The 13511-nt window shown below is 34.6% G+C and overlaps 2 protein-coding genes and 1 pseudogene across 2 annotated transcripts; 2 read left to right on the top strand and 1 right to left on the bottom strand.

Moving 5' to 3' along the window:
- The first annotated feature begins 367 nt into the window (after nucleotides 1-367).
- On the top strand, nucleotides 368-3408 carry LOC106303935 (probable polygalacturonase). The gene is made up of 5 exons (XM_013740297.1): nucleotides 368-1146; nucleotides 1804-1924; nucleotides 2110-2284; nucleotides 2384-2454; nucleotides 2534-3408. The coding sequence occupies exons 1-5, from the start codon at nucleotides 727-729 to the stop codon at nucleotides 3163-3165; spliced, it is 1419 nt and encodes a 472-aa protein (XP_013595751.1). The 5' UTR covers nucleotides 368-726; the 3' UTR covers nucleotides 3166-3408.
- Nucleotides 3409-5159: 1751 nt separating this feature from the next.
- LOC106305205 (transcriptional activator Myb-like) lies at nucleotides 5160-9089 on the bottom strand. Its single transcript, XM_013741575.1, has 4 exons — nucleotides 8890-9089; nucleotides 8620-8818; nucleotides 5877-6060; nucleotides 5160-5767 (listed from the first exon to the last, which is right to left on the bottom strand). Exons 2-4 carry the CDS (start codon nucleotides 8638-8640, stop codon nucleotides 5199-5201), a joined length of 774 nt encoding a protein of 257 aa, XP_013597029.1. The 5' UTR covers nucleotides 8641-8818; nucleotides 8890-9089; the 3' UTR covers nucleotides 5160-5198.
- A 1080-nt stretch (nucleotides 9090-10169) lies between these two features.
- Nucleotides 10170-13395, top strand: LOC106303450 (annotated as a pseudogene).
- The last annotated feature ends 116 nt before the right edge of the window (nucleotides 13396-13511 follow it).

Raw genomic sequence — 13511 nt, forward strand, 5'->3', positions numbered from 1 at the left:
GCTTCCAATAATGTGTAAAGCCACAATTGGACAAAATAAAATATTTCTTGGCATATATACATAATAAAATTATAAATTACTTTCTATTCAAAATAAAATCTTTATTATATTTTATATTTGTGTCGGCTATTATATATTTAACTAAAAAGATATAAAAGGTTACAAAAGAAATACAAAATAATACAATACGGACATATTACTTAATTTGTAATGAGAAAAAGAAAGAGAAAAAAGAAGAGCCAGTCATTACAGTGGACTGGACTATTTAAAGGCCCATAAAGATAACGAGATGTAGCACCAAATCCTACCCGTGATCTTATTACATTTAAAAAATATTTTTTTATATTAGAAGATTTGCACTTCTCATTACCACCTTCGGCTTTTGGCACTTCACATGCATCATCATCCTTTACTGCCCTTTTCACGGCATGTCTGTATACAATTTCGTTTTTTTTTTAATTACATTTTTATCTATTTCCAGAAATAAAGTTATAAAGAGTGTCGAATTTTAGAGAGGTAAGGTATCAATCTTCCCACCTTCGTGTTGTCACCACCACGCCAATCATTGAACACACACACACACACATGCAATTTTGATTCTTTCTCTCCCTCTAACCATCAAAAAGCTTCATTTTGTTACTTTTGTGTTCGTGATTATTACCTGAGAGCTTCTTCATGGGCTTTTGAGTTTTGTCTGAAAATCAATTTTCCCAAAAAAAAAAGACAATGGAGTCGGAGAAGACGAGTGTTGTGAGTTCTATCGCAAGACCGTCATGGGCATTCCTTCTCCTTGCTTTCACCGTCTTAGCCATTCTCTCTCACCAAATCTCATCCAATTCCTTTCTCCCTCTCTTCATCCCCACCACGACCCATCTACATGACCCGCTTACCTGCTCCGAGTTTTTCATTCACGACCCGTCCCCGAAACGAATCGTCATGTCCATTACAGATTTCGGCGGAGTCGGAGACGGCAAGACGTCGAATACAGAGGCTTTCCGCCGCGCCGTACAGCATCTCCGTAGTTTTGCCGCAGAGGGTGGGGCCCAGCTTAATGTCCCGAAGGGCACGTGGCTCTCCGGTAGCTTTAATCTTACCAGCAATTTCACTCTCTTCCTCGAACAAGGCGCTGTGATTCTTGGATCCAAGGTTAGATTCTAATTCAATTGGTTAAGCTTTGTTGGTTCGTAAAGTTTGGTTGGTAAACACTGTAGTTTACGCTCGTCACGGTCGGTCACTAGTTAAAAGTCCCCTGTGGACCCACCCACCGAGTGTTTGTAACAGAAAAGGTTGTGTTTGAGTGGAGAATCTTGATTAGTAAATCAATAACTTTTTGTTTACACTGATCAAATTCGGATTTGCTTGTTAAAATGTGCTTTTGATTTCACTAGTAGCTCTGTAGAAAAAAAAAGGTCTGGGAAGAAGTGAAAGAAACCATTTTTATATTAGTAAAGATTCTTACAAGAGTTTCGACATGACTAAGATAACTTTTGTCTGAAGCATGTTGATGTACGGATTAGATCTAGCAGACTACTTCTGTGGTCTCCTAAGTACTAATTGAGAGAAGTATTAAATTAGTTTTTCTGTCATGTGCCTTGATACCAAAGAGTTTTTGTTGTTTGGTTTAAGACTGTATGCTAGTGTTTTAGCACATTTTCATGTGTCATCTAAACTCAAAAGTCGGTTGTGCTGATATAAATATTTTCTTTTATTACTTTCTTTGCTTTATTGTTGACATTGTTCAGTTTACATGAACTTATCAGAGTTATAATATTGATAGCTTTGTCTGTGATCATGGTTTGATAGGAACTTGAGGAATGGCCAATAATAGAGCCATTGCCTTCTTATGGAAGAGGGAGAGAGAGACCTGGTGGTCGACACATTAGCCTCATTCATGGAGACAACCTCACCAATGTTGTCATTACAGGTACTTTACTCTGTTTATATAATACCAATATTTAATTACGCTTATTATAGTTGTTCATCAGTGTAGCCAAAGCTTCTATTATATTCTCATTCCTTGACATGAATTAAAACGAAATCAGTTTCTAGTAATAAAATAATCACATATATATATATATATATATATATATTTTTTTTTAATTATTACAGGAGAGAATGGTACAATCGATGGACAAGGGAAAATGTGGTGGGAGTTATGGTGGAACAGAACATTGGTGCATACTAGAGGCCATCTTATTGAGATCAAGAACTCTCATAATATCCTCATCTCTAACCTCACTTTGCTCAACTCTCCTTTCTGGACTATCCATCCTGTTTACTGCAGGTTCCTTAGTTTACACTTCCAAACCGTTTTTGCTTGCATTTATGCTCTGTCACAAACGTACATATCATTCAAATAACCTCTACCAATTTTATTTTGCAGCAATGTTGTAATTAGAAACATGACCATCCTTGCTCCAATGAATGCTCCTAACACCGATGGTATAGACCCAGGTAAAAAATGCTCTATTCCGACCTGGATTGTTTGTGTCTTGTGTTATCTTGTGTCTTATTTCTGTGAATAACATTGTAGACTCAAGCACCAATGTCTGCATTGAGGACTGTTACATCGAAAGCGGTGATGACCTTTTAGCTGTGAAGAGCGGGTGGGACCAGTACGGAATGGCCATGGCACGTCCAAGTTCAAACATCATCATAAGACGAATCTCTGGCACTACACGAACTTGTTCAGGTGTTGGAATAGGAAGCGAGATGTCTGGTGGGATATTCAACGTAACCATCCAGGACATTCACGTCTGGGACTCAGCAGCTGGGCTCCGCATAAAAACAGATATAGGGAGAGGAGGTTACATTTCGAATATAACCATTAGTAATGTATTCTTGGAGAAAGTGAAAGTTCCAATAAGGTTTAGTAGAGGCTCAAATGATCACCCGGATAATAAGTGGGATCCAAAAGCTATGCCGAGAGTGAAAGGTATATATATTAGCAATGTTGTGAGTGTGGATTCAAGAAAGGCTCCAATGTTGCTTGGTGTTGAAGGTGCTTCGTTTCAAGACATATGTTTGAGGAATGTTACGATTCTTGGGTTGCCTCAGATTGAAAAATGGAAATGCAAGGATGTTTCAGGGTATGCTAGTGATGTTTTTCCTGTGTCATGTCCACAACTGTTGCAGAGGAAAGGTTTGGTCTCTCACTGTGAATAGATGAGTTTTTGAGGTTCTGATTGAACGGTGTTTTGGTTGGTTAGTTTTTAGAGTTACATATGATGATGATGGTAGAGGAGGCAATGAGTTTGAACAAGTTTTTTTGTTTGGGTGAAGATTCATGGTCCACTTCACGTGATGTCATCTTGGTTTTCATTTTCACATTTTTTAATTCTTATTTGTGAATTTTGATTATTTTGATACATACTTTGTGCAAACGAAACATACTCAAATTATTCAATAAAGATGTTTTCATATTCCCGAATGATGTTATGCATCTATATATCGGGTTATGCAAGCCAGGTTGTTCAACACGGTGAGTAAGAATGAAAGGAAAAAAACCATGTCATCTTAGCCAAGCCACCTTAAAGTTTATCTTGTTGATGTCTACATTTTTTTATTTACTAAAAACCGTAATTATTCATAAACGATCTATTGTTTTTTTGGCACCAATAAACAATCTATTTAGGATACCATAAAACATATTAGTTAGATGTTTATATTTACATTTATTATATAAAAATTTGAAACATAGTGAATTTCATAAATACCATGAATAAGTGTTTTTCATTAATTGTTAATGGTGTGGATAACAGGTAGAACAATGTTTTATATTGTTTAAATTTATAGAGTCAATTCTTTTATTGATCTGGTCTAGTGCCAAGATGTTGTTTATGATTTAGGGGGAATTAAGTGTTTCATCATTTTGCAAATATTATATATGCATTACTAATTAAAAGATCATCATGATAATTTTATATTCTAAAATTTTTTAAACCGAACATCAAATTACAAATATTTTTAAAATCTCTTTATATACTACTTTCATTAATAATAAATAAAAATAATAATAATTCAATATTATATTTTCGATTATATCAAATTTATTTTCTTACATGATTAATATTTAATTATGCATCTTTATTTTTCTTAATTTTTAGAAATTTTATAACTGAAAGCTATTATTTTCGGATAACAACACAATATATATAAAAATTATCTTTTTATTTTTAATATATATTTATTTTTTGCTAACTTTTATTATATTAAAATCAATTATCTAATCTAACAAATTTTTAAAAAAATTATTTGATATTAATATTAAATCTCTTATAACAAATAATTTCTTCGAATAAATAAATTTAACTGTATATTAAAGATATCAACGACTTTAACGCTCTCCAACTTCTAACGTTAGAGATTATATCGAAAAATTCAATTCACAAATAATAATATAGATCAATTAGAGCTTTAATGTTTCCTTTTCACGTATTTTTTGTTTATTTGATTAATAAAAAGAAATTGACTCAGGTATATGTGTGATACATTTTTTTTTTAACTCATTGTCTATGTGGAAACATGTAAAACTGCTTACATCACAAATTGTGACTAATTTAAAATGTTATTTTATGTTTTTCGATATGGAGAGAATGTGATTGTGTAATTGTTATTATGGGTTTTTATTTACCTCTTTTGTTTTGCTTCATCATTCTGTTTAATCAATTGTTGTCTATCGGCATTAAATTCCGCGGTGGAGTTCGAATTATTCATTTGAATTGACTTCTTTCTTCTTATTGATCAAACCCTTGGAAAGAACAATAAAAACCCTAATGTGACTTTTCACAAATAAAAAACGATAATATGACAATAAGACCAAATTTGGTTATGATTACACAATGATTATCTATCATCTACACTTAGTAGACTTGCATCTCCTTGTGTATCAATCAGGACGCCATATAAATCAAAAGTACAGATTTGTTACATGTGTCTGTACGAAACATCAGACCATGTATCAAACTGACGATAAAGACGCGGACACATATATGTATGCGTATGTACCAATTCAAGTGCATGTGATACAAATACATAGATACATATATGTATACACCTAAATAATATATATATGAATGGATAGAAAACAAGAGACTGATAGAAGATCCATAAAAGGTTTTCAGGAAGCAAAATGCTGAATATAATACATAACCCTAATGATAGATACGCTTACAATCACTGAGTTGTGATTATTATATCTAAGAATCTAATCCAACTCCAAGAAAATCAAAGAAAGGAACATCTCTCTTTTCACCATGATCTATCATGGATGTTCCATCTTCTCCTGATGAGTTCTTCTCATGATCTGGTGTAGCTGCCTGATGATCCAACATCTGGTTCGACTTTCTCCTATAAAGATCAGTTTCTTGTTGTGCATTCGAGATCCATGAAGATCCAAACTGATCACTCCTAGGCGCTGAAGCAGAAGTGTAAGGCCAGGGACCGCGACTGTTGTGCATCTGATACCTCTGAAATGGGTATAGGTAATCACTTTGCCTAGGAAGAGGAAAGATAGGGGTCCGAATTTGGTTGAACGGAGAAGTGGGCGTTGAAGATAAGCCGATACGTTTGCGTCTCTTCATGGTGACATGGTAATGGTTCTTGAGAGCGTTATCAGTCCTCCCGGGGAACAGCTTCGCTATGTAGGCCCAACGATTTCCATGGATCCGATGAGCTTCGAGAAGCCTCTCTTCTTCCTCCTTAGTGAAAGGTCCCTTGTTGATGTTTGGAGCAAGTTGATTGCACCATCTCTGTCTACAGCTTTGCCCTATGAATCCATATCACTCAGTTATCTATAAAACGCATTGATCTAATACAAACCGATTATTTTATATGTGTATAACATATGAGAAAGATCTATATATGAATATATATACCTGTTCTTCCAGAGAAAAGTTCACCAATGATGTTCCAGTTCTGGGGACCATATTGTTCCACGAGTTGCTTGAGCTTGTCGTCTTCGAAAGGTTTCCAGAGACCTTTCCGATGACCTTTGGTTTTCTTATTGTCACAACTGTTGCTTCCTCTAGACATTTCGGTGGTTACTAACTCCATCTCCACCTACATAAAAGGATGAAAATCAAGGCAAAGAAAGAAAAATATATATAAGAATAAAAGAGAGAGGATATTGGTCTCCTCTTCTCTAGGGTTATAGATGGTAAATCACTTTTCTTCTTTTTACAAGATACACTCTTATTTACTGTAATATGCTTATTATAGTCATTTCAACCAAAAAATGTTTCCTATTAACAAATTTATTTATTTCCACTGGTCTATGCTTAGAATAAATACTTATGCATATAGTAACTAATCATTCTTGTTATTTTCCAAAATATGTCTTATTTTGTTGTATTCCATTCTTATTTTGTTGTATTCCATTCTATTCTTTTGATTCCTAACAAGGGAATTAATCATATTTTCCAAGGTGCAATTAGCTGTAAATCGAATAAAAAAACAAACCACAAGTCATATACCATTGGTTGTATGACATTTGTGACGTACATTTGACTTATAGAATTTTAAGCATATACTTTTTAGCAAAAAAAAAAGAGTGTTCATGTTAGATGGCATCGTTTCAATGCTACTGAAGTCTGAAGTATTCAAGTCTAAATCCAATGTGTCAAACATAGTAAAATCAAAGTTTCTTTTACATTTTGGTTAGTAGATGTTTAAGAGTAGTGAGAACAAGTTCAAAATTTCGATCTTCTACAATTTGTTTGTTTTTTCTTTACCTTTTTCTTAATCTACAACTCGTAACACACATTCAAGAGCAGGAGTGGATCTAGAAAATAATTTAATATGGGACAAAATATATATTTATTTATTTATAAAAAAAATTTCATAATATATATTGATTTAAACTTTAATTATATATTAATAGAATGAATTATTCTTTAAATTATAATTTTTAAAGAATATTTTTTTAAAAAATTACTTAAGAAAGTTTGAGTCAATTATAAGGTAAACATGTACATATTTGTTATGTTAAATACTTTTTATTAGTTATTTTAATATAAGTATTAAAAAGAAAATTGATAAAAATAATTGTTAAATTAAAACTTAAATAAAATAATTTGTATTGTTGAAAAGGTAAAACGAATGTTAAAGTAAAGGGAGAAAACAAATCTTTTTTATTCGATAGCAAAAAAAAAGGAAAAAGGAAGACTTATTTTATAAAAATGTGACTAAAATAAAATAAAGTGTACAAAATTTTGAAGGAAAAGGAGTTCAAGAGATTCAAACATGGGTTGCATGGAGCACTCTTAAGTCATTCAAACTATCAGAGCTGGGTTGCATGGAACACTCTTGAGTCATTCAAACCATTAGAGCTGCCAACGTTTATATGTATTTTTACAACAGCTTTTTATAATTTAGTATGTGGCATTTGCCACACCTTCTCAAAATGTGGATCCGCCCCGGCATAAAACCCACTCAAATTTTGGTATTCAATATTTGGATGGTGTCTTTTTAGTGTTACCAGGCCCGGTCCAGTCTAGATTATTGCCTAAAGCAAAATTGGCGCCCCTGTGCTTCGGATTAAGAAACCAGTAGGATACATGCATGTTTATTTTTATGCCCATAAATATATAGGCTAATTTGGCGCATAAAGCTGGTGCTTCCCCAGCTTTGAGTCAGGGCCGATACTGATGTTACTGGTGTATTCGAGTCCAAATCCAATGTGTCATAACATTTAAAAATTGTTAAATTAGCTTGCATAATCAAGATTTTTATTACATTTTGGTTACTAAAAATTTATAAAGTTAGAGAGTTTAAAATTTAGAATTTTTCATCAATATTGTTTCTTTTGTTTTATCTACAACTCATATACACGGTCATGTATACTAGCATGTTAGATTTGTGGTACATGCATTCAGTCAAATTTTGACATTCAATACTATTACCATTGGTTGTATTATCATTATTATTTTCGATTGGTTGTATTATAAAAGTAACGTACCTTTGAGTTATAGAATTTTAAGCAAAATTATACTAATAATTTTTAGCTAAAAAAGAACGATGTTCATGTTAGATGGCGTCCTTTTAGTGCTACTGAAGTATTCGAGTCTAAACTCATGTGTTGGAAATTGTCAGGTTAGTGGCTTATATGATGAAGATTTTTTTTTTTTAATTTCATTTTAGTTACTAGAAATTGAAGAGTAGAGAGAATACGTTTAAAATTTTGAAACTCGGCTATACTGTTTTTCTTTTGTTTTTATCCACAACTCATACACACTAATACATAAATAACTACAGGAGCAAATCTAACAAGTCAAGTTTTGATATCAATATTTATTACCACCGTTTTATCCATATTTTCTAAGTAAGATAACACAAATATCATTCTATCTCATAATCATATCCTCATTTTCCCTATTATCATTTCTCTTACGATTTGCGCACTACTAAAAAATCATTTAGATTCACCCCTGCACATATATACAGGGACAATAGTAAGGAGAGAGGTGTGCACATGCACCACCCATAATATTTTCAAAAATTAGTGTGTTTCTCAGCCTAATTTCATATATACACATATTGTCACCCAATGAGAATCAGTTTGGATTCGCCACTGCACACAGTAAAAATTATTGGGTTGGATGTTACGTGTTGAGATCTTACCTTTTTAAAGACATCGAACATGGGGATGGATATGTACGTGCTGTTACGTTGCTGTTGTGTTTTTACAATGAGGATCTGAAGCAATGTCCCAACCACGAGGATCAAGAAAGATTAATCTCTCATCTTCATCATCATAATCCTTCAAATCTAAACATCTTCCTCTTTTCTCCTCACCAGCCCTTAAGCCCTCTTGCGTCTCCTGCATATTTTTCCGTTCCATTAAAATAATTTACAAAGAAAAGACAAAAAATTGAAGAATTAATAGAGTACCTTTGTGAAAATATCCAGTGCTTCCTGGAAGGTCTTTGTCTTTATCACACACAATGCCTCCTCTCGGGCATTTTCTATTTGATCGAGAGGCAACGTCCTGGGCTCTGTCTCTATCGACGACTTCCTCTGTAACATCTCCACTCTTGCCTACTTCCATTTTAATTAGCTTCAAGAAAAAACTGTTGAATCTCCGGTTTTGGTATTATATTAAGAGAAGAGTGGATATTTGATTCATGTAACCTCATGTTTATATAGTACTACTACGATATGGGGACGTAAGTAAGACATAAGACGTTGTGTCACGCAACGTGGCATGGTGTGGCGGGTTTAGCCGGTGTCTTTAGACACGTTACATGTCAAGAATGGTGGCGGCCATGCACGTGTCGGTTTGGTAATGAACAGTAGTCAAGACTGGAATGCAATTTCGAATTGCATGAAGACTGTAGATAACGTAAACGAGAGAGTTCTACTTTCTCCCACGATTTTTATTTTTGATTATTATATTGTTTTAAGTGACGGTTGGTAGGCGCAGTGAGATATTTTCTTGGAATGTAAAACCATTTTAACCCTGATTCTAATATGGGTTTTTAAGCCCAAATTTAATTAAAATGTAAAAATAAAAGAATTGGGCTAAGGGCGGTTCCCGGAAACCTTACAGAGGAAGCGCCACTTGCTCGTCTCTCTCTCTCTCACCCTTTCCCACAGAGAATCTCAAATTTCTCAGACCAAATTCCATTCATTTTTGACGGTGGTTAGGCCTGGAAATTTAAATCAAAGCCCGTGGGGTCCGCCCCATTTGATCCGCCGCGGGGCGGGTGCGGGTCGAGCGTTTTGAAAAAATTAAGTCACGGGTGCGGGTTAAGACTATTTTTTGCGGAGCGGGTGCGGGTTGGTGGATTTTGATTTGCGGATACACGCCAACCCGCAAAATAAAATAAAAAAATAAAAAAGATCTTTTTTTTTTTGAAAAATTCGATTTTTTTTAGAAAAATAATTAATTTCAAAAAAATAATAATTAAACTTTTAAAAAATAATATAAAAAATTACTTATAAATATATTATTTTATAGAAAAACTAATTAAATAATTATTTTTTAATTAAAAATATAACCCGCGGGAACTAATTAAATAATTATTTTTTAATTAGAAATATAACCCGCGGGTCCCGCGGGTTACCCGCAAAATAAAGCGGGGCGGGTGCGGGTATTAGTTTATTTCTTTGCGGGTTGAGCGGATCGAAATTTTAACTAAAAAAAAAAACGATCCGCGGGTTGGCGGGTCATGCGGGGCGGGTCGACCCGCGAACCCAAGCCTAACGGTGGTGCTGCTTGTGATCTGCACTTGCACTTATCTCAAGTTGCAGTTCCCTGCCATTCTCGAGCAAAAAAAAAAATCAGTTGACCCAGAAGAAGAAGATGCCGAGGAGAAGGATTACGAGAACTCTGAGAAGAAGATGGGAAACCATGGCGTTGAGAGATACGGATCTTCTTCTTCTTCAGTGTTCGATTTCTCTGCATCGATCCCATTCCGCTAGAGACTTTGGCCTTCCTTCAGCTAATGACGTTTTCTCTCAGGTTATCATCACTCTCTTTCTCAGAATCCATCAAATTTCGAGGAGTTATTGACTAGATTCGCTGCAGGAACTGAATGATTTCTTATTTTGGATTAAAATTTGTTAGATGGATCCATAAAGTTCTGTGTAAATATTTGCATATATCAAGGCCACCAGAGTTTCTAAACAACCGTACAGAAGCTGATGAAGAAGCCACTGCTAAGGATGCTGAGCATGCTAAGCGTATGACCCAGCAAAAAGAAGAAAGCTAAACCTAAAGGTATTCTATCCACAACTTGTTTGCATCTTTGTAGCATTTTGGTTGATCTCAAGAATGAAAGGTTCACCTTTTGATGATGTTAATTGCGTATCCTCATGTTTAGGTTCACATGATTATAGAGCTGTACGTGAAAGGTTAACTTTTGTAGAAGCTTATTTTAGGGTACTTTAAAGCATAGACATTGTGAATTAGAGAACCAGGAACTGGGTTGTTGTCTTTATTTAATTTGGTCTCTCAGTTCTGCTTATGAAGGCTACTTCATACTTACGGTTTCAGCTGGTTTATAGGTGTTGTCATGGAAGCAAAACCTCAGCTTGTGGGGATCCATGAGAGAGTCAGAAACGATATTGTGCACAACCTTCTTAAGAGAATGGTGGAAAGCGAATATCTACTGCAACCAATCCAAATGCAGAAGAAGTTGCAGATCTCTTGAGGTATGGATATATACCCCTTTGTCTCTTCATCATTCTTTCGTGAACTCATATTGCAAAATCCGAGCTTGATTACTGGTTGCGTGTGGTTGATTATCACAGGTTCGAGCTATATTGTTGGATCCTTCTTGCTATGGCTCTGGAACCATTACAGATCGTCCGGACCATCTCCTTCCTTCTCATTCAGCAGGTTCAACTGATTCTTCTCTGTGTATATGTGTGTGTTCTATAACAAATTTGTTCGTCCTTCTCCTTCGTGATGAAAATGTTCTAAAACAATTTGGTCTTCCTTTTCCTTTGTCCTTCCTTTGTTCTAAAACAATTTGTTCTTAATATTTTTTTTAAGAACCTTTGAATAAAAAACTTGCATTGGACCACACAAATATTCACATCTCTTAACTAATCTCTTAAATTCACTTTTCCAACTTAAAAATATTAAAAAATGAATAAGAGCTTCTAAGTGTCTCTTAGGGATAATGATGCTCTAAGTACGTGGATTTTTTTTTTTTTTTTTTGAGAAAGACGTGGAAGTTTTGTTGATATTATTTTACAGGGACATTAGGTTTCGACGGCCATCCACTTTGGACATATTATTATTTTGAATCTAATCAATGATGTTTTCAATAATTTAATATGTAACAATCAAACTAATTAACATCCCATTACTAAGAATTAGGAAGACTACTTCCAAAGAGAGAAAGAGTTTCTTTAATAATAAAAAAAAAGATAAGAGGAGTGCTTTACAAGTAAATTGCAATTTTATGAACATACAACGAAAGCTAAGTAGCCAAGTCTCCCTATGAAAAGTTTAAATTGTTTCACCAGCAGTGATTCCAGAAGAGCCGCCTCCTCCTCCTGCTCAAGCACCAATTATCTGATTCAGCATCACCCATTTTTTTCTTAAAAAATACTCACCAAGGCATTTAATTCAGTATCCTTGTCGTCTATGGCGCTGTCACGGCTGGGTCGTTTAAGAGCTCCTGAGTCCATTGCCATACAAGTGTTAAGTTAAGCTTAACTTCATTTCCACCATCACTATTACAGGATTAGAAGCAATTGTCCCTTCTAAAACAAGAGAATCAAGTTCTGTCTCCTTTTGTTCTCTCTCTAACTTAACTATAAACATCACTATTACTATGACTTTTATGTTTGTCAAGAGTCTCCTTTCTTCTTTGCTGATAGCACAGATTGTCAAACTCTAGTAGTGCAACTCTTGCTTGACACCTTTCTTTTAACATGTTTCATTGGAGCAAAAAGTAGATCGTAGAGACGTTCATTTACATCATCAGCAATTTTCAGCGGCCCGTTCGGATCCTGCATGCATAGATGGTGTTGGCATTTTATCACTCTGTTTCTCATCCATATATATAAATATTTTTTTTTTTTGTAAACTGGCATAAATCCATATTTTTATTTCCATGAAATAAAGCTAATGCTTGGCAAAACTGAAAGACAACTGAAATTTACAAGCTTACCTTAACGGCAACAAAGAGAAGTGGATCTGAAGGCGTGTAGTGTAGATCATATATATAGTGTGATCCATCCTCAAACATCTGAAAAGACACCTCAAACTATAAACATGCAAAATGCCGAAAGAAATGGTATACGAGATGGAAACATGTACGTAAAATCTCAATCCCTTCAGTTGGAAAAACCTTCAACATTGGAGATAGTTGTTGTGGTTTTTAGACAAAGCTACTTAACCTGTTCAGTGTTCACTGTAAAGTAAACCGGATCATAATGTCTTAACTGGTATAATATCTATTGATGTAGTTTAGTATCCTCTTTTGCTAAATTAATCGTAACCCTAACCTTAACAATAAAAGCTTCCAATAAAGAAGGGTTTGGTTCGTTTCGGCAGGAAGAAACCTAAAGATGGCAGTATCCTCTTTTGCTAAAGTAACCGTAACGTTTTTTTGTCTAGATCTATCTTCAACTTTTCGTATTGATTGCGTTCGATTATGCGTAAAATATGCAGCCTTGGCAGCAGATTAGGTCTGGTCAATTGTCCTCGACCATGAAAAGTCTGTGTGTAGAACAGGTCACCGTCGGTAATTCCGTGATACTAACCGTTGCAGTTCTTGTCGGTCACGAAAAGAGCAGTACGTTGATTTGAATCCTTGAAGTTTTCAACTTATTTAAATCCCTGATCACTGAAAAATTCTCTTTGTCTTTCTAGAGCGTGACGATGTGAAAAAATTGAGAGCACAGCTCCATCAGATAATTGGGATTGTGAGATCGTGATGCAGCGTTTCGTTGCAAAGTCGCAAGCTGTTAAATCTGTGGAGGAAGGTAATGATTTTCTGTATTTTAAGGGATCCAAATCAGATAGGGAGATAATATGTAGTTTTGATGGGATA

Source organism: Brassica oleracea, chromosome C7, assembly GCF_000695525.1.
Source record: "Brassica oleracea var. oleracea cultivar TO1000 chromosome C7, BOL, whole genome shotgun sequence".
NCBI classification, from domain to species: Eukaryota; Viridiplantae; Streptophyta; class Magnoliopsida; order Brassicales; family Brassicaceae; genus Brassica; species Brassica oleracea.